We start from the raw sequence: 21,874 nt of genomic DNA, 5'->3' as shown, positions 1-21,874 counted from the left end.
GCCCGAGTCGTTCAGAGCCGAATCGTACAGCCCAATGGAGACGGTTTCTGAACGATGATCATTTCAGACAGCCGTTCCCAATCGGTTTGGCCGAGATGATGCGGCTGTGGGAATCGGACTTCGGGGGCCTGTAGCAGGCCCAGTTCACCCAGGGACCTCTGAATTGGGCCCGTGAGGGCACCCATTGGTCTCCCAAACCCATGCATGTACAGTGTGGCAAGCACCATGGGGTGTCCGCCACAGGGTGCACAACTTTCCCCAATCACCCCTTTTTTCAAAGGGAGCCTGCATTTATGTTCAGAACACAGGCTCCCATTGTAGTCAATGGGAATCCGACCGAATCACATCCGAATGCATCCAAATGCATCCAAGTCGCTCGGTCGGACTCCCCAAATCCGAGTAGTTTGGAAAGCATTCCGGAACCGATTCAGTGGGAATGCTTTCCTAACTACATCATAATTGGGCCCTAAGTATTAGAAGCATGCCTAACACATTCTTTCATTACATACTGGAGCTTTTTTAAGGCACAAAAAGTAACAAGAGGAGGATGTGTAAGAAATGTTCTGTTGGTATGCTACCCGAATATCGTGGGATAAATAACGTCTGGCAAAAATCTTGTGTCCTAAATATCTTTGACATTATAACATTAAAAAAAGTACTTTATTTTCTCAGCTTTACAAATGTAAGCCATACAATAAAAACACAAGTCATAAAATACCATAAACAATTAAATGCAAGACATACCATGCTACACAAAAGGTATTCAGACAAAATATCCCAAATTTTATATTGAACTACAGAAATATCAAGTTGGAAATATCGTCATACAGAAATATCGTCAAAAAGAATATCGTTGACAAGAATATCGATTTTGAGGTAAGTAATATGGATGATTACAAACATATCTATGTTGTTAATATCGATGTTAAACATATTGGGGCCGGTTCCGATCCGGGTCGGAAGGGCACCGAACGCGATCCGGCCGGAAAAACTACGAGCCGTGCGCGTGTTTTCCGGCCGACTCGTACAGCTGTACGAGCAGGCCAGTACGATGCGAGTTACATGAAATTCACCGACCGAGTCCTATCCGGGTCCGGACCGCTCCGTGCGTCTCGGTCGTAAGCAAACCGTGGCTTGCAAGGGATGCGATTCACGACCGAGCCAGTACGATGCACGCGTCGGACAGCCTGTGGAAGCCGGAGTGTCCGGCTTGCAAAAGCTCCCGGAGCCGGACTTCGGGGGTCCGCGTCGGACCCCCCGACACCCGCAGCCATACGACTCGCACACAGGGGGAGACCTATGGGTCTCCCCAACACAGGCATGTACGGTGCGGATGGCACCGACGCGTACCCACTGTAGAGGGTGCACTTGTTCGAGACGTACCCATTCAGTCAATGGGAGCGCATGTACGCGTCGTACAACTGGCTCCCATTGACTTCTATGGGAGTCCGACCGAACCGAGTCCGACAGTATACGTGCGCATCGTACTCGCTGGGTCGGACAGTAGGGGTCCGGCTCGGTCGGAAAACACTCCGGATCCGACTCGGTCGGAGTGCTTTCTGACCCAGATCGGAATCGGCCCCATTGTCAATAATATCGATTTTTTAATTATTTTTATGTATTTTAATATATATTTTAATTGCATATGTTTTAAATTGATTGTCTATATATTGTTCATGTTTTTTAATATAGTTTGTACATTTGTTGTAGTTTTAATGTTTTCTTTAATAGTTTTTTGTCATTTTTAGTACTATAGTGGCTTGTTGGGTTTATAGGGGTACAGAGTAGATGTGAATTACAATTAATTAATAATTATTTTTAATTAATATTGATTATTTATTTGATAAATATTTACATTAATTGTATAATTAAATATGTAAAATTCGCAAATATTATAATGAAAAAATATTGTTTAGGTGTGTGTTGTGTAGTTTGTATAGATATAGGGTAGGACGTTACTTAAGTAATAACAAATGTAAAAATATTTAAATATTTTTTTAAATGGTTTTTATTATGTTAATTGTGTTGTGTTTTTTAAATGTAAAAAATATTGCATATATCGGTTGGTATTATTTGGGAAATATACTTTGGTATTTAAATTATAATAATAATATTTGTATTAATGTATAATGTAAATTACAGATTGTGATAAATATGTAATTAGTTTATTTTTTAAATAAAATTATATATATAATTTTTCTATTTCAATATGATAAAATGATATTATTTAATAATGTGTTTAAATTGTTTAGTTTTTTTGGAGTGCACTACTGTGTGTTAATTTTGCATGGAGTGTATTGGGAATAGTAAATTTTATCCTTCTGAAATCCAACATTTTCCCTACTGCAGCACTGACTGGAGTAGGAATAGTAAATTTTACCCCTCCACAAAACAACACTTTCCTTATTGTTGCACTGATTGGAGTAGTATTAGCATGTTGTACCCCTCCGCAATCCAACACTTTCCCTACTGTTGCATTGAGTGGAGTGAGAATAGTATATTTTACCCTTCTGCGATTCAACAAGTTCTCGGCTGTTGCACTGATTGAAGTGTGACTAGTAAATTGTACCCCTATGCAATTAACACTTCCCTACTGTTGCCCTGAATGGAGTGGGAATAGTAAAATTGACACCTCCACAATCCAACACTTTCCCTACAGTTGCACTGACTGGAGTGTGAATAGTAAATGTTACCCCTCCATAATTCAACACTTTCCCTACTGTTGCACTGATGGGAGTGGGAATAGAACATTATAACCCTGCGCAATCCAACACTTTCCCTACTGTTACATTTATTGTAGTGGGAATAGTAATTTGTACCTTTAGTAAGTTTCATGATTTTTGTACTGTTGTATATATTGGAGTGCCTTTGCTATGTGTATTATTTGTGGAATTTTCTAGTTTAGTTTTTATTATTTACAATTACATTATGTTTTTGTTTAGTTAAATTGAAATATTTTTAATGAGTAATGTTTTTAATATATAGTATATTCTTAGTAAATGTACATTTTTATATTGTTTATTTTTTTAGGTGTAATTGAATTGGTATATTTTTTTTAAATGCTCTGTTAATGGGTTTTAAAATTAAATATATGTCAATTAAAGTATATATTAATATATATGTTTGTTTAATTAAAAACAAATAATATTTATATATCATTTTAAATTAATGAAATACATATCATTTATATTACATTATTATTTTTACATCTATTGAATGATTATTATTTATGTGTATATATATATATATATATATATATATTTATATATATATATATATACGCTGAAACACGTTTGTTTGAATAGATTTTCGCAATAAAATCCGGAGTGGGATTTAACCTGATGAGAGTGCTGGACATCAATTGCCGAGAGTACGAAGACAAATATCGAGCGGATTTGCCCCCGCTGGACCGAGTACCCGCTCACGAGTGCAGGCCCGAGGCAAAGGACGCGGAGCTGGGGGATATATATATATATATACACATGATATTTTTGACAACGATATTAGTGACATCAATATTTTCTCAAAATATTTTTGTCATTTACATTATAAGTATAGGAAACCGATATTTTTGTGGTCGATATTTTTGTCTCCATATTTTTGTAGCATATTAGTGTTGTCGATATTATGGCACTGAACCTACACAAAATACCTACAACAATGTAAAAGATGAAAAATCCAGGACATATCACGCTACATAGAATACCTGCAGAAATAAACATTCCATATAACCGGATTGCCTTGTTCATGATTTCGTACAGAAGCCATTAGGGTGTTACATGTACTGTCCCTTAGTGCTAGGTAAATATGTAGGCAGACTCTCGAACTTTAAACATAAGCATTTTAAAAATACTAAATTTAATCTTCCAAATCTTCAAGTGGGCAATTAAAAGTGTGGCATGCTGCAAATGGGAAATGTGTTATTGGCCAAAAACTGAATTTAGGACTGTAGAGGGCTTCAAATGCATAACAATGCTCTTACTTATGGGAAACTCTAGTCTTGGCATACTAGAGGACTGCAGAACTACGTTAGAAGCTGCCATTTGTATTTTAAAAATCTAATAGAAACATAAACACGAAACATCCTGGGCCAGATTTACTAGGGACTTGAATTGCCCGCATTGACGCAAGTCGTCCAGAGTTTATTTCAAAGTTAGGCGTTATTTCACCTCATGTTCCACATCCTACTGAGGCTGAATTGCCCATTGAAATGAATACTATAAAATCTTCCCCACATAAGACGATATTTTCGTAAATGATATTTAGGCTACAAGGGAGCTTGATATGATAGCAATGGCTGCGAGTGTCAGCGACTCGCAGAAGTCTGTTAGGGAGGAAGATAAGAGAGATGTTCTACTCCAACAAGCTTCCTGCTGCTTTCTCACAAGTCTTTTTTACACAAAGTACGAATTCTCGTGAAAATTGTCAAGCAAGATACTTCCAAACCACAGCCCAATGCTTAATTCGAAAATGTGTGAAATGGTGTTAATTTTTAAATTAAAAAATGACAGTTTCAGACACTTCTAAGGCTGTATTTTACACACCACCGAACTTGTGTTGCACCCGCCGTGCGTGTAAAATTGGACTATGAAAGCAATCATTTATGCGAAAGCTCCTCAATGGTCGACAGCATTGCTGGGATTGGAAGGACTCAACTTTTATGGAGATCCATCTTTTCCCTGCAACTCGCAAACTGTTTCCTTTGTATCCATTGGTATTTCGGCCTGCAGATGTCTCTTAGGATGGATACATTTTTATTTCTCTTAATTTTGCCACCTCACTGTAAGACTTTGTACCTTGTTGCATAAGTGTGAGGCTTACAAAGAATAACTATATTTTTCGGAGACATACATTTGTCTCCTTTTTAGGTCCCCCTTGACAGCACATCTGTCTGCATTAGCTATTGTTACTAATGCTTTAAAACATACATGGAGAGGGCTTCGGCTCCACCCAGAGGAGTATTCCTCTCTCACCTCGTAATATTGGCTGCTTGATGCTTCATCTTGCTTTCTTTGAAGGGCGTGTATTGCAAAGAATTAGGGGCTGTTCTACATCTCAAAACTGACAGAATCATTTCACATTACATTCTTTATATCATACATGCTTTGTATATAGGAAACGATCATCGTAATTTTTTTGTCTTTGCTGCAGGCTTTTTAAATGTTTTAGGCAGGGTCAGGGGCAAGCCACAAATACATGTATGCTTTTATGTTTAGATAGGCAAGCATAAGTTTTCACAATCCAACGTCTTAAAACAAAACATTCACTAAGCCAGACCTAATGATTTTCTCAAGGCTTGTTCTTTGGTGAACTTTCACTGTATTTTAATAAAATCTAGTGTGATGTTCACTAAAACTTCCAAGGGTCTGTTTTTATATATTACTGTTCTTTATTAGGCTGCAAATTATTTTTACAGTTTACGTTCCTGCAGAACTGCTTTGTGATGGAAACGAGGAATTCTCAGCCCATGGCGCGAGCACAGCGATACATAATGTTTGGTTATGCGGTAGACATGGATTTCCATCTACCTTCATACATCTGAATATAACAGTGGATTTCCCCGCACATAGGGACACAAATGCCTCAACATGTTCAATCAAAAGCGAGAAGAACACTGCCTCTTGTTTGTTGAAAAGGTAATATGGATTCATGTGTTAGGCCTGGCGGAGCCTTGATGACTGACAGCGCCTCTGCTGTGCAATTGGCCGAGAGCCATCAGGATGTTAAGAAGCATACGAATGTCAAGGTACCTGAGGCTGAGACCAGGACATCTACCAAGCTTCAGAGAGTCATACCGGTGTGATAGAAAAGGAGCCATAAAACCCCATGGACAATGCAAGCCTCAGTGATCCTGTGGAAAGAATGGAGGTACCACAGTCTGAAGAGCGTCCATTGTAAGTGACCCACAAAGTCCTAGTGGGATGAGATAAAGGGACAGTTGTTTCCATTTAAATACATTACAAGTGGAGCTGCAGTAGAACCACAGAGTGCACATTAAGTCAGGGCCCTCTTGATACTTTGGAAGAAGTGTACCAGGGGTGCAGGATAGATAAGAGACAGATTAAAGTAAGCCTTTAGGGCTCATCCCTTAACCACTGGTTACTATCTTTAGAGCCCAGAATTAAACAGACAGCCGTTGCCATGCTGGGGCAAACTGTGAGTGCGAGTGAGGGCAGCAAGGAGGAGACCTTCAGAGAGTGCGGAGATATAGAAATCCCTGGAAAACCATGGATTCCTCTTTTTCACTCAGTCTATAGTAAATGAATTCAACAACAATCTGAAACCAAAAGCAACTGATCCCATTTTGCTTCTAGACAGAAGGATTTGAGAGTGCCCCCTTATGAACATACCAGCTGCCAAACCCTCAGAGGCCGGAGGATGTCTAAGGGCAAGAGTGATAAGCCAATATAGTTAACTTTTTATTTGCATTCTGGAACATGTAGTCCTCCATTTCGAAAGAGAAATAAAAACTGCAGAATATTAGAACATTGGAACGTTGGAAGCTCCATTGAAAACAATGGAGTGCTCCGGGCTTATAATGGCTGGTATAAGTCCAGAGCTCCAACATTTCAATGCTTCTTTGTGGCTGTGAACAAAGGCTTCAGGGAGCCTGAGGGGATTTCAATCCCCTCGCACTCCCTGAAGCCTTTGTTTAATTTGTTAGAACATTCTGCCCTCTAGTGGTAGAATGTTCTAATTGCCTTATAGCCATTCATAGCAGGTCTATATCGGCTATTAAAGTCCCGCTGCCTTGTTAAAGTCCCTCGCCGTCGGCTCGGGCCTTTAACGCCGCAGAGGGCCTTTAATAGCCATAAGGCTATATTAAATATTAAAACCAGGAATAGATCAACTATTTGCCTGTATTGAATGGGATGACGAGTCTGAGCGTAATTGAAAGGATACCAGCCTCTGAGAGACTGGCTGCAGCATGCAGAAATTCATCAAAGCAAAAGCTCATTTGAGAAACTTTAATTCACCTGGTATTTCCACCCGGAACAATGAGAGAATTTTTAGAAGGAAAACGGGGATCCAGCAGATGGCATCAGAGAACACGATGAAAAAGAATCTGTTGGCAACAGCAACATCGTTGTGAAGGTGGCTGCTGACGTCGGCAGTTTGCAGGGCAGTTTTCTGGATGGAACAGAACATGCTGACATAGGAAAACACAATGATGATGAAAGCTAGCAGGTTGACACCTGTAGGAAGAAAGACACAGTTTCATTAATTCCTTTCAACTGATAAAATATGCTTAACGCATTTGAAAATATTAGTTTGTTTATTAGAAATGTGCAAGTTGCTAAATATAAGCAGGCACTTGCTTATGAGGTTATGAGCTACAAAAGAATAATAAAAACAAAGTGTAAGGAGATAATATGTATTTAGGAGCTTAGTGAATTATTTACTGATTCTGTGGCGATTTTGTTTCAAATTCTTTCATTGATTTCAAGGTGTAAATATTTAAATTGTTTAATATAAACTATAAATTAAGATTGAAAAACGAGCAGTCAGAGTTAGGAGCCTTACACAATCCCATAAGTCATTCAGTGTTTCCACCATTGTTTTCAATGTACCATTGAATACTCACCATGGAATTCTAACAGGGAAATATGGCATTTTAGGTGATACCATATATGTGAAAAGAAATGGACATTTGGCAGCAACCTTATATATTTCACTCAGTTACAAGTACATTGAGGCAGTCAGGTACCACCATATATCGGTTCTGTTGAAAAGACAAGGGGCAAAGAAATCTCAATACCCCATTAGAAATTCGTCAGACAAATAGTTTTTTAATTAAATTGTGCATCAAGAATACCCAAAGGCAACCTGCTACAATAAAGAGTTTGAACAATTACAGAATGAGTGGCTATGGTGACTATATATGACCCATTGCGAGCACAACTGAACAGGATTGCTAAGGACCAGCTGTCAATGTTCAACATTTCTATTGCCAACAAGCAACAAACAGACTCACCAGAAGCAAATTTCCATTAGAAAGAAGCAAATAAGAATTGGAAACTACCCATGCAAAGATATAGGAGAATAAAGCCATGGAATCCTCAATAACTACACCACAGACTGATATATAGTCATGGAGCAAAAAACTGCAAATCAACCAATGTTGCACATGTCCTTTAAAACAAGAAGTGTCTGTTGCTGATTAGGCAAAGTACGAAACCAGCTGTATAGTTAGAAGCTGAAGAGTCTTTGTTTGTAGTGAGACTTATGGACAAAATAGTGTATCGTGAGGGACCTTAAAAAACAAAACATAAGGAATTTGTACAGCACCTACCCACATTGTGGAGAGCTTTCTTTTTATTTTTGGTTGCCTACAGTCCACAGCCTTGTTTTAGAAAATGTGGGATAACTGGTGGTCACTTCTAACCGAATCACCAGCAAAAACACAAGGCATACTTAAATTGCACATTCCAAAGTGCATTTGTTTAAAACAAAATAGCAGACCTAGCAGGCAGATCAACCAAGAGACCATTAGGTACAAAGCAATCACATTTCTTTAATTAAGATCACATTCTAGGTTACAGGACACCCACCAGTGGAAGAAGAAGCTACTTCTCTACCTCTTTTGGAACATAACCAATTGCCACAAAGCTGCCTTTATGACTGCTTTCTGTTGGACCTGACATTCTTGCTGTGGTTTTCCTGCAACAGTTTGCCTTCCATCCTCCTGTTTCGGCTGATGTCGTTTTTGGTGGCTTTAGGACTGTCCACACTTTACCACTGCCAACCAGTTGTAAAGTGCTTGTGCTCTCTTCTCTTAAACATGGTAAAATCGGCTTACACCCACTAAGCACTTTAATTTACTTGTAAGTCCCTAGTGCAGTGGTACCACAGGTACCAAGGCTCTGTAAATTAAATGCCAGTATTGGACCTGCAGCTCTAAATGAGCCACACAGCCACACAGCTATTAAGCTTTCAAAACATGTCTCAGGCCTGCCACCGCCACCTGTGGATGCTGCATTTAACTGCCTTTTTAATACATATAAGTCAGCCCAAAGGTAGTTCTTAAACAGCCCATCGGGCAGGGTGCAGAGTATTGAAAAAGTTGGACATGTGCTTTTAACTTTTACATGTCCTGGTAGTGAAAAACTCTTAAATTCATTTTTCACTACTGCAAGTCCTACCTCTCGCACAGGATAACAGTGGGCTTCCTTATTACAATTAATAAGGGCTAACTTTCGATTGGGAGCAGGTAGGAAAATCAAGTTTGGTGCCTATTGAATTGTAATTTAGAACCATCTTTACTTGTAAAGTCGGATTTTATGTCACAATTCTGAAAATGCCACTTTTCTGAAAGTCAGCATTTTCTTGTCCCAACCATTTGGTGCATGTATCCTGCGTCAAATGACTAGGTGTAGCTAGCAGTTGGTCTTTGTGTATTGCTCCCAGACAGTGAGAACTTCTCTTACTTCAAAGTGAGCATCAGGTATAAATAGTGGACCCTCAGATCCAACTCTTGAGAACTCCTCTGGATCTGTGGAAGACTCAGAAGGACTGCTGTGCTTCTCTGCAAGAAGGGCTGATACTCTGTTGACCTGATGCCTGAGTGAAAAGGACTGGACCTGCATCTTGAACCCAGGACCACCAGAGTGACTCCAAGGGCTAGTTGGCTGACCTCCCCCAAGTGGTGCCCTTCCCCCAGTCCTAGACCCTTGGAAGTGGGCCTGAAGGTGCTCTGCCAGCCCAGTTGTAATCCGTAGGTAGAACTGATGCAGGGCGATGCATCCTTATTGCCCGACCTCACATTGCAGCTCAGAGTCTCATCGGAACCACCGCTGTGTGACATATCCTTGACGCAGGCCATTACAAGTAGTCTCTTCTATGGCATCCTCAACGACGATGCAGGACTCTGCATCAGAGCGCCGCAGCTTCTTTGGAACCACATATGTGTGATGACTATTTGACACAGATATCACATTCCAAGCCCTTTGTTGACAGAATTCTTGATGACAACACAGAACTCTGCATCACAGCCCTGCAGCTTTCTTGCAACCGCTGCTGCACAATGCATAATAAAAATGCAGGCCTTCACATTGCAAGCCCCTTGTTGATGGCATCCTCAACGACAATGCAGGATTCTGCATCAGAGCCCTACAGCATCTTTGGAACCACTGGTGCATGATGCATATACGACACATGAAGTCGCATCGCTCAATACTCATTGACGCCACCCTTGATGACAATGCAGGTCTCTGTATCACAGCCCCACAGTTTCCTCTGAGCCACTGCTGCATGACGAATCCTTGATGCGGGATCTTGCAACACTCGGCAAACCTGAATTTAAGGTGTTCAGAGAGCCTAACTTGGGCCCAGTATCTGACCTGCGCTGCATCATGGTAGTCCTGAACTTGTGACTTTGTCCCAGTCAGGTGCAACCAGGTAACCACAGTTGGCGCTTAATATTTAAAATGGCATATCTCCAGTTCCCACCTCTACTGCTTGGATTTTTGTCATTTTTGTGTCATATAATTTATTAAATTTTACTACATGTTTCTAAATTGGTGTGGGATTTATTTGTGTTGTGTTTTCACTTTATTACTATTTGACAAGCTGCATATATACTTTATATATTGCCTCTAAGTTAAGCCTGACTGCTTTTCTGCAAAGGTACCAGAGGGTTAGCACAGGTTAGTTTGAGGTTTGCTGGTGTTTCACCCTGACAGAGATTGTGGTTGCTGCTTGAGTAGGGTTTCACTCCCTCACCCAGCAACCCAATTTCCTACACTTTCCAATCATGATTCATAATGCCACACATACCAATTTGCTTGGAGACACACACACAGAATATCAAGATGCCACACACTTGTCTTTTATGCAGCCAGAATATATCATTAGGAAGAACATCATACCGGACGCCACACAGAAAATAAATGTATCTACTAAGACTACATCACATAACCCAATAATTAAACATCCTTCCCTCAGAAGAGGAGCAAAGTACCCCTTACGTCATACGGTGACACTTGCACCTTGAGAAATATTTGAGACACAAGAAAAGTATGCTGTGTATAATACAATAACTGCAAGCAAACCCTCCACCATGAAGAAAGCATTATGATTCATGCTACTATTTGGACATGGCTGATTTCTCTTTTTCCCACTTGCGGTTACTGCCAAAGAGACAAGCAGAGTGGACAGACTAGACAGGGGTCTAACAGGACCTCACACTGACTAGTTCATAGGCAGAGCCAATATAGAAACTTGCACTCAGAATGCCAGAGATTCCCCAATGTATTTGTAGGTGGAGCGCCCTTCAGCCCTCTTGACCAATACACACCAACACATCTACATTTCTATATTGCACACTATCCTAGTGCGTAATATATGGAAGCAAATTATGGTAGAATAATTATGGCATTAGCATGAGGAAATGTTAGAAATATAAACAATACAAAAATATTAAACATTGTATATACAACCTAACATGGATCCTGTCTTGTGATCTGCTGTGATAAGGAATGTATCACAGTGCTTAATTTGAGCTTGTGGTTTTAGGTGCTCGGTACTGGCACTTAATTGTCAACACTGGCACGTATGACAATCTGCCACAAGGTGGCGCTGTTTGCCCCATTTTGAGATGAGCACAACAACAGTGGTTTATTAACTCAACCTACCTTAAAATGACTAATACCTGCTGCCCAAGAACCTTATAGCTGTGGCGGCCTGGAATAGTCTGAATTGTCACACGTGTAGGAGAGTGATGGTTAGTAGTTGTGTTGGTACTGTCATTAGCTGTGATTGAAGGGGCAATGGGTGGTGCAAGCTGCAGTGGCCTCCTGACGAGGACCCTGCTACCTATTTTTTTTCAAGAATTAGGCACTGGTTAGTGGTGCTTTGCATACAATGCACCTGAGTACGGCTCTGTACCCTATGTATCTACGTGAACGTTTATTTGTATGCAATGCACGTGAGTGGTGCTTTGTATTCAATGCACTTCAATGAACGGTTCTTTGGATCTGATGCACATGAGTGAGAGGTGCTTTACAAGGAGTGCAAGGGAGGGGCGTTTTACATGCAGTGCCATCCATCCAGGTGCACATCGCCCTTGACGCACCGCTCCGTACACCTGAGTACATGCTTTTGCAAAGTCATGCTTTACTGTCCTAATTCACCACTTTCATTTGGTAAGTACTGTATCTCTCTTAGAAGTGCTACAGCTGTTCAATAAACACAACTGCAGGTTTTAAGAGCTTTTGCAAGAATAGCTTGTTTGAGTAACTATAGGTTTGGCAGCAAGAGCATATTTTATCAGACTGATAACATTCGGCAAGATGTTATGAGGAGAATTCCTAAAAGCACGTGCCGTTTCTGCTTGAAGTGCACGACTCAATTTTATTTTTTATTTTAATAATATATATATATCATTATTTAAAATATGGACGACTATGCCACAGGAGAAAAGTTTCAAACAAAGGGTCGTGTTGAAAACTATGGGGCATATTATCAAGCCAGGCGATAAAATTATCGCAGCTTTAGCGGCAGAAAACTGCCGCTAAAGCTGCGATAATGGGCTTGATAATATGCTCTATGGAATTCCAATTGAAGGCCATGTTAAATGTGAAGGACGTCTAACATGGGCTTCAATTGGAATTCCATAGAGCATATTATCAAGCCCATTATCGCCGCTTTAGCGGCAGTTTTCTGCTGCTAGAGCGGCGATAATTTTATCGCCTGGCTTGTTAATATGCCCCCAAGTATTTTCTCGTTGCTTTAAAAGCAAATAATAAACAAAGTTACTATCTCACAACTCAGTAAGAGACTGAAAAGAACATAAGGACAGAAACGTGCTTGTCCGAGAACAGCTCAATACTATTTCCTTACTTAAATTTAGGATTTGTATTTTTCATCCAAAGAAAGCAACAGCACCACCTGGTGTATAAAATACACGCCATGAATTTCTTTTTGGATGCTAGAATATGCAAGATTCGTGAACGTTAACAGTAGTAATATGTTGTAGGTCTGTTGCTGGTAGGAAGCAATTGTAATTGCATTTATATAGCGCGTACTACCCCTGACGAGCCATCGAAGCGCATTTCAGCGAGTAGCACGCTACTCCAGAATCCAAAAAAGGATTAGTGGTGAATTACTATCAACTGATTTTGTATATTCCATGAAAAGCAATATTTAACCAAGACCCCAGGAGTGCTTTGCTCCAGTTCTTATTAAACCTCACTGAATATTGCTGCCCACAAGAAGAAAACACCTTGAACAGTGATTTAGCAAACATTTTTTAGACTTGGTTTAAACAGGCCTATGGCTTACAATATGCATAGACTGGGCTTTGGGTCCACCCTTTTCATCCAGATGGTTTTCTTCTTCCGGCCTTATCTAGCTGTTGGCTTGAGACTTTCAATAACTTCTTGGCACATCTCAGTAGAATATGCATCCCTAACATAATGCTATTAGCTGCTTGGGTGTATCCTTCCGCCTGCAGTTGAGTTCTTGCACTGAAATGCATAAGGAAGTACTTCATAATTACTACCCTCTCTGTCTGCTTCTGCTCGTGTCTGCACTATTGTATTAATGCAGCATGCGTTAGCACATCACATCTGACCGGTTGGCTTTTCTTTTTTTGCTGTGATATATAGAGCAAACTCGACCCAAGGGCTTTGGAGCACTTTACATGAGCATCCAGGTTAATTAAAGACGTTCAGAGAATGTATGGGGTTTTTTAAGCACAGGGATCTTAAGCGATCTGCCCAGATCACAGGATGTTGAGCTGGCGCCGGGACTCAAACCTGGCTCCACAATTCCAAGGTCAGGCTGTTGTTCACTAATAAGAGCAGTCGGGTGCAGTGACTTAAGTAGTTTGTATTTATTTCGACACCAACTCCTGTGTTGCCGTACAACCATCTTTCTACTACTGGTAGTCATTATACTGGAATGAGCGACTCTCACTAGAGATGTTCCATTAACCTCATGTTTGTCTTCTTATTTCGTAAAGAAATTGCAAAGAGTTTTAGGAAAGTACACTTTATATAGGGCAGATAACTAAAATCTTGCGACAGGGTTGCGACAATTTTAAGGCACAGCCCCAACGCAAATTTATTTTTGTTATTTACTAGGTCATACAAAGCCACTTTACATGACTTTTCGTGGTTCATTACGTACAAAGTATTTAATGCAAGACAGTGCCTTGCGCTCCCTTACATTAGAAAGGCATTCCAAGGGTGGAGCATAGGTATTTCCATGCATCCACCCATGGATTATGGCACATTCCCAGACTTGTAAACCTGGGAATATGTCAAAATGCAATGCGGCGTAATGAGGAAAAATATTTGTATTTTCTCCTCGTTATTTCCTCTTTTTATATGTGTTACATTTTGCAGCACACATAGAAAGAAGAAAATACCATTAAGGGTTGTTTTTTGCACATGAAGGTAAGCCTTCCTGAACAAAAACAACCCTTCCTGTAATGCAGGCACCTTTGCTGTATGGTGCACCAAAGCTAGGAGGAAGCAGAAATGCACCATATCTTATATAGTTGATAAGGCACTTTTCTGATATCTCCCTTTCATGCAACGCAGTGCAGCAACTTTGCTTGCTGCCCCTCAATGTGTGACCAATCTTTAAATCTGCCCCGTAATATTTATAGTTTACTATTTGTTGGTCCACATGAACTATTCGAAATGGACTGTTTAGCCTGGAATCGAGCCTGCGATGCGAAAACAGTCTTTTGGATTTAATTGTGCCTCTGTTAGTCCCTTCTTTCTACAGACAGAATTGTATGGGGATAGCTTTAAGCATATTGAAAGTAAAAGATGAAAAGTCTTACCAAGAAAAATCCCAAGTGAGTATCCATGGCCTCCATCTTCTTCTGTTTGGTCAGCATAGAGGGGGAAGCAGACACCATTCTTCCCATAATAATTCCCGAAGAAGTCTTCATTCCAGAATGGAATAATAGCGATTATGAATCCGATGATCCATATCGACACCAGGATGATGATGGTCTGCCGCTTCCCTGGCCGAATGTTGCTGAAGGGGAACACAATCACAAGGTACTTTTCCAAAGTCAAATAGGTCAAGAGCAGGACAGAGACCTCCGTGGACAGCATCGCAAGGAAGCCGATGCTTCGGCACTGCAAGCTCTCCATCCACAGGAGCGCATACTTCTTGTACTGTCCTCTGTATTTAACATCAAAGACTCCGATGAAGAAAAGGTATACTCCCATGAGGCAATCGGAACCTGCACCAAAAAAACAGAAATACTGACGTTTATACAACACACAGTAAAAAAAAACTACAAGATTCTCTTGTTCAGTGTTTATATCTTCAAATGTTTGTTTTATCTTCTGAGGAGCACTGAATCTTTTTACGAATGTGGGATTTTGAAATCACTGGTTTGGAATTCAGGTTTTTGAGGCCTAAATCAGTGGGCTTTGTAGAATTTTAAACTGTGAATCATGAGGCAAGTGTAAAGCCGGTACACCTAAAAATCCTTAGATTTTGGGGTAGTGGCACTTTAAATTTAGTGCCACAAGAGCAAAATGCTTAGTAGTGTTATTATGGAGTGAGTCCTTAAAAAAAATCAGTGTTAGAAATTGGGTTTTTGGTTAAATGGGGTGTGAGCACTGGTCAATCAACAGCCACAATCCTTTGCAGGGTGAATCACAAAAAGTCACTAATTTAACCTATGCTTATACTTGGGTAGCTTGGCACAAAAAGCAGTCAGGCTTAACTTAAAGACAATGTGCAAAGTATTCATGCAGCACACAAACAGTAATAAAGTGAAAGCACATGACAAGAAAAATCACAAACCAATTTAGAAAATTAAAGTACATGTTAATAAATTATTTGACACCAAAAAGAAAAAAATCCAATCAGTAGAACCAGAGTTATGAATGTTTACATTTTGTAGTGGAAACTAGCACCTAAAAGATCAAATCATCAACCACGGGTATCTAGCCACCAGAGACCAGGTCATAGTTGGGAAATATGACTGACCGCAATGGATTCCGGTTCGGATACAAGAAGTGGATTGGGCCCAGTCAACACTCACCATCAAACTTAGAAAACGTCTTGAGGAAAATGTTCTTAGGAGGTAACATTCAGCGGGTCAAGGCTGCAGGAGGTGTCTGAAAAGGGAGCGTTGCTGCTGGATAGCCTTGGGTCAAAGCAGAGTTGAAGGTTTGTCAGTTCGGACTTAGTCTCTGAAATGGAAGTCAAAAATCTCCAGGGGGTTGAGGCAGAGGGCTGTAGCCGAAGACAATTCCTTGAAGTCGGATACCCCTTTGGCGAAAGACAGCTGAAAAGGATTTGCTGCTGTGGAGAAACATGTAGCGGGAGAAACCACAGTCAATCCAATTGGCGATTCACCTGGGGTGGATAGGCGAGCAGGTTGGTAACGGTCTACTCCTGGTTCTCAGAGCAGTTATCAGCCAAAAACACCACTTTTGGATTTTGGCTATGTGTTCACATTTGGCACCATGTCCAAAAGTGCAGGAATGGAGGGGCACCACTTGGAGCATCAGGACTCACTGAGGGTGGGTCCAGGTGCAGATTCAAGATGGAGGGAGACTTTTGTGTCCCTGTGGGTCTGAACAGGAGGTCAGCAAACTTGCCCTTGTGAGTCACTCTGCAGGTCCTAGAACAGTAGAAGATCCAGTCGTTTTCCCCGGGCAGGAGGTAGCAGAGCAGCAAGATAAACAGGGTTGCAATCCAGGCAGGTCATCAGTCTTGTAGATCAGCAGTTCAGCAGTGGCAGTCCTTCCAGCAGCACAGCAGTCCTTCTTCCTGGAAGAATATCTGCAGCTCAAGAAGTGTACTGAAGAGTTGGGGTCTGAGGTCTTATTTTTATACCCTGGTGCTCTGGTTCTGGAAGGTGGGAGAAGCTTCTAGACAGTGGCTTTGAAGTGCATGGAAATTGCTGCCTATGGTCTGCACAGGGCCTACCTTGGGGTGACTTATATGCAATAAAAGGGGTGCTTAAGGCTTGGCAAGGGTGTTTAAATGCCAAGTCGACAAGGCAGTTTAAAACTGCATTCAGGCTGCAGTGGCCGATCTGGGATGTGTTTTGAAGTGTTACTTAAGTGGGTGGCACAGTCAGTGCTTCAGGCCCACTAGTAGCACTTTATTTACAGGCCCTGAGTATATTGTATACCACTCTACAAGTAAATTAAATATGCCAATTGGGCAAAAACCAATGCAACCATGTTTTAGTAGAGGAGCACAAGCACTTTAGCACTAGTTATCAGTGGTAAAGTGCACAGAGTCCTAAGGACAACAAAATCAGTGCAGCAATTATGGAGGGAATGAGGCAAAGGTTTGGGGGATGTCCACCCTAAGGCTGACAGGTCTAATACATGTCCCCCCACCTGAAAGTGGGGCAAAAGACCCAGCCCCTTGGGAGTTCTCGTGACTAAGGCAGAAAAACCTGGAGAGACCATCAGCATTGGTGTGGTCTGCCCAGGATGGTGTTTCAACAGTTCAGTTGCTGTAGGGAAATGGACCACATCAACAATTTTGGATTCCCACCCCTCATTTGCATTAGCCAACTGAACTGCCTGTGGTCTGTCTGAACCCAGAAGTGAGTCCTAAACAAGTATGGTCTCAGCTTCTTCAGTGCCCAGACCATGACAAAGGCTTCTCTCACAATAGCACTGCACCTCTGTTCCCTGGGAAGTAGCCTCCTAGAAATGAATATTGCAGGTTGATCTAGGCCCTCCTCATTTAGCTGAGATCGGACTGCCCTAATACCACATTCCAAGGCATTTGTTTGGCACTAAATTCCTGGGAAAAGTCCTCACTTCTGTTTGAGTTTTGGGGGCTCACAGGCCAGGATAGTCCCTATTTTGGCATGGAGGAGCTGTACCTTACAACTGCCCACCAGCTGTTCCGAGTACACCACAGACCCTTGCTGTATCTGGCACTTACTGGCCTTAAAAGTCAGGCTTGCATGTTGCAGAGCCTGAAGCACTTCCTGCAGGTAAAATAGGTGGTACTGCTAGGTGCTGCTGAGATCAGCTATGTCATGTAACTATGCAGCACTGAAGGTTCACCAGCCTCAGGAAAAGGGCAGAGGCATTCTTCAGTTCAAAAAGCATCATTGTACACTGAAAGGGGCCCTCTGGGGTAGAGAAGGCTGGCCGCTCTTTAGCCCCCTCAATCAGGGCAATCAAGTCAAATGTGCTCTGGAACTTGGCAGCCCCTAACCTATCAATGAGCTTTCAGCTCAGTGGATGGAGTGTGTATCAATCTTGGTGACTGAGTTGAGTCCCCTCGAGTCAACACAGAACCTAAGTTCTGGGGCAGAACCCAGTGCAGTCGCCTTTGGTACCAGCACTTCTGGGCTGGAGTTCTCAAATGAACCCCAATTCCAGCATCTTGGTGACTTGGGTACATAAGAGTATAATCCCAGGAGTGAGGGAAAATAGGAAGGCAAACTGTTCCAGTAACTGGTGACAGTCCCTCTGCTGCTCTGGGGTCAGGGTAGGGGAGAGATTGACACCCTCCATTGACACATCCTTTTCTTTAGATGACAGGAGATCAAGGAGAAGTTCACTCTCCTCTTCCTCCCCATCATCTGTCACCAGCAGCATGGTGATCTCAGACCTCTCAAAGCGGGCATTGAGGCAGTTAAGATGGAGTACCCTAAGGGGTTTTCTGGGGGTCTTGAGAACCAACATGTAAGTGGACTTTCTCTTCCTCTCCATACCTCATATTACCTTGTCCAGTGATCCTGGAGAGCCCTGGGCTCCATTGGCTCCATCACCCACACTTACTGCCCAGGTTAGAATTCCTCCATGGTAGCTGCTTGGTCATACCATTGCTTCATTACTTCCTGGCTAGCCTCCAAGTTCCCAGAAAACTTCTTCCAAAACGTGACCATCTGGTTCCTGAGATCTACCATGTAACTAACCACATCTTGGGGGTTGGGGGGTGGGGTTGGGAACTTGCTCCCACTCCTCCTTGACCAGACTAAGAGGTCCTCTTACAGGGTGGTCATAGAAAAGTTCAAATGGGCTAAAGCTCACTCCCTTCTGTGGCATCTCTCTGTAAGCAAAAAGCAGGCATGGCAAGAGGACGTCCCACTTCCACCTCATGGGCTCAGGTAGGCCCATAATCATGTCTTTAAAGGCCTTGTTGAGTCTTTCAAAAACCCATTGGTTTGTATATGGTAGGGTGTAGAGAATGTATAGGTAACTCTACACTCCTTCCACCTAGATTTCATGTACGCATAAATGAAGTTGGTACCTAAGTCTGACACCACTTCTTTGGGTAAAAATCCCTATCAGAGCCCTAGCTACTACTGGCGCAGTGACTGACCTCAGAGGAATGGCCTCTGTGTATCTAGTGGCATGGTCCACCAAGACTAGGATAAACCTATTGCCTAAGGCTGTCTTGGGTTCCAGGATCTCTACAACATCAATGCCCACTCTCTCAAAGGGTATGCCAACAGGCATGGGAGTTAGGGGAGCTTTTACCTTTCCCCATTCTTCTCACTAGCCTGGCAGGTAAAACAAGACCTACAAAATGCATCAGTAGCTGTCCTCATCTGGACTAGTAAAGGTGGGTGACAAGCCTGGCAAAGTTCATGTCCTGCCCCAGATGTCCTGCAATAGGTATCTCATGAGCCAGGCCCAATAGGAAGGCCTTGTAAAATTGGGGAACTACCAATACACAATTTTCCCCATGCTCAGGTGCCTTATGCTCCCTATTCTGGAGGTCATTCTCCCAGTATATGAGAGGCTCTCCAGAGGTGTCACCAGGTGCCTGGGCTTCAGCTTGCCACTTCAGGCCATCAAGGATTGGACACTCCTTCTCTGCCGTTCATAACTCCTCAATGGTGGCCCCCCTTTCTACCTACTATCCAGCAAATTAAGGCAGGGTACCAAGGTAAGCAATGTGCTCCCAAGTAGGCTCAAGTTCAGCCTCCTCTGGCACCCCATCCACCTGTGCTGAAGGGCACTCCGGGGCTGGCTTCCCACACTGTTCGGGCCATTCTTCCAGGCTGCAGACATTCTTCACGTCCATCCTGGGCAGACATGGACCTGGTGGTTGCACAGATCAACGTAGGCAACCCCAACATTTCCAGGTGTGACCTGAGCTCCACTTCCTTCCAGGCAATGTGCTCCACGTCATTCCCTAACAGACAGTACATGGTTATAGCAGGTCTCACAGCAACTTCTTAGAAGACCTGAGACCTCTCAAACAGAACCAGAGCCCCAGAGTATTGGCTCTCCTGGTTGTCTACTACCACTACCTGGTAAAAATGTATTGGGTATTACCTGCTCTGAGGACACCAGATGACACCTGACAGTAGTCATACTGGCTTTTGTATCCCTCAGAGTCACCAGTTGCTGCCTATGGAGACCTACTGCCTATACTTTGAGGTATTGGAAGGTGTGTGGCCTTTGGGCACCATTTCTGTATCACCCAGGGACACTAGGGTAACCTTACTAGTCTCCCCCACACTAACTGAGCCCATCTAGTCTTCGAGCGCTACACTGGAAATGCCAAGTGCCCTCTTGGTACACTTGGCATCTCCCTTGACATGGCCATACTGGTATCACTCATAGCACTTGGGGCCAAATCTTCCAGCGTTCTGATCTATTAAGCCTTTCTTCAATTGGCCAGGTTGAGATTCATACCCTTTGCCCTGTGAACAGTTTTGAGGGCTATAGGAACTTGGGTTACTGGTTGAGGGGGTGAAACCCTTCTCAAGCAGCAACCACAATTCTTCTCAGTGTGAAGTCACAAACAAACCCTAAATTAACCGATGCTCAACCCTTGGGTAGGTAGGCAAAATGTAAAGTATTTGTGAAACACTTCAAACAGTAACACAGTGTAAACACACCAGAAAAGGGCCCACACAGGGTTAAAAAATAGAGGCATTTGAATAACTAAAACAAGACCTAAATGCCAAAAATTCAATCAGTAGAACTGCGGATATTCAGTTTAAAAGATTTAGGTATAATTAGCGCTGAAAGGTGTAAAGCGGCAACTGTGGATATCTGATGCGCTGGATGGGGCCAAAGTCACAAGTTCAGGCCAACCACGATGGAGGATGGTCTGGTACCAGGGACCCAGTTAGGTACACTGAAAGGAGTAGTTTAAATCCTGGTTTGCTGAGCAATGCGAGGATCTGCGTCAAAGAAGCATCACACAGCTGAAGCGATGCATGGGTACCGAGATGCGGCGTGGCTGTGATGCGAGGGCCTGAGTCGTCATTGAGGATTTCGTCAACAGGGCTTGTGATGTGAATACCTGTGCTGAGGATGCAGTGCGCAGTTGGGGTGATGCATCGCTTCCGAGAACCTGCAAGGCTGCAATGCGGAGTCCGGCTTCTTTGTTGAGGGTGCTGTAGATGAATGATATGAGGGCCTGCGCTAAGTATGCATTGCACAGCGGTGGTTCCAAAGTCAACCTGTGGCAGTAATATGGGTCATTCCGGCAGGTCCAATCCACGTAGCAGCGGCGATGCATCAGTTCTACTCTGGGTTGCATCGCGCAGCAGAGGAAATGCGTCGTTCTGCGAAATCCAAAGACTCTGGCAGAGTACCTTAGGCCCATTTCCAAGGGTCCAGGACTGGGGTGGCACCAATGGGCAGTGTAAATTTGCATATGGCAGAGTCCAGATGCAGGTGCAAGGTTCATGGAGGCTTCTCTCTCTGAGGCTCAAATCAGGAGGCCAGACAACTAGCCCTTTAAGTCACTTTGATGCAGGTCCAGTCCTTCTCACTCAGGCTGGAGGGCAGCAGGCAGCAGGTCAGCACAGCAAAGCAACAGAACAGCAAGGCAGCAGTCCAACAGAGTGGCAGAACTTGTAGCAGCACAGCAGTCTTTCTTCCTAGCAGAGTATCCACAGGATCAGAATTGTGCTGACGAGTTGGTGTCTGAAGTCTAACATTTTCTA

The 21,874-nt window shown here is 42.6% G+C and overlaps 1 protein-coding gene across 1 annotated transcript in view; it reads right to left on the bottom strand.

Moving 5' to 3' along the window:
- The window catches only part of RXFP2 (relaxin family peptide receptor 2), a 1,146,426-nt gene that overhangs the window by 2,419 nt on the left and 1,122,133 nt on the right, over positions 1-21,874 (bottom strand). Inside the window, exons 16-17 of the mRNA XM_085621667.1 lie at positions 14,795-15,205; positions 6,978-7,196 (exon numbers count right to left, since the gene is read on the bottom strand). Of these exons, the coding sequence (XP_085477793.1) occupies positions 6,978-7,196; positions 14,795-15,205 (630 nt within the window). The remainder of the gene's footprint in view (positions 1-6,977; positions 7,197-14,794; positions 15,206-21,874) is intronic.

The sequence above is a fragment of the Triturus cristatus genome, chromosome 8, assembly GCF_964204655.1.
Source record: "Triturus cristatus chromosome 8, aTriCri1.1, whole genome shotgun sequence".
Taxonomy (NCBI): domain Eukaryota; kingdom Metazoa; phylum Chordata; class Amphibia; order Caudata; family Salamandridae; genus Triturus; species Triturus cristatus.
The sequence above is the reverse complement of the archived record's forward strand: the minus strand, read 5'-3'. Positions and strand labels throughout refer to the sequence as shown.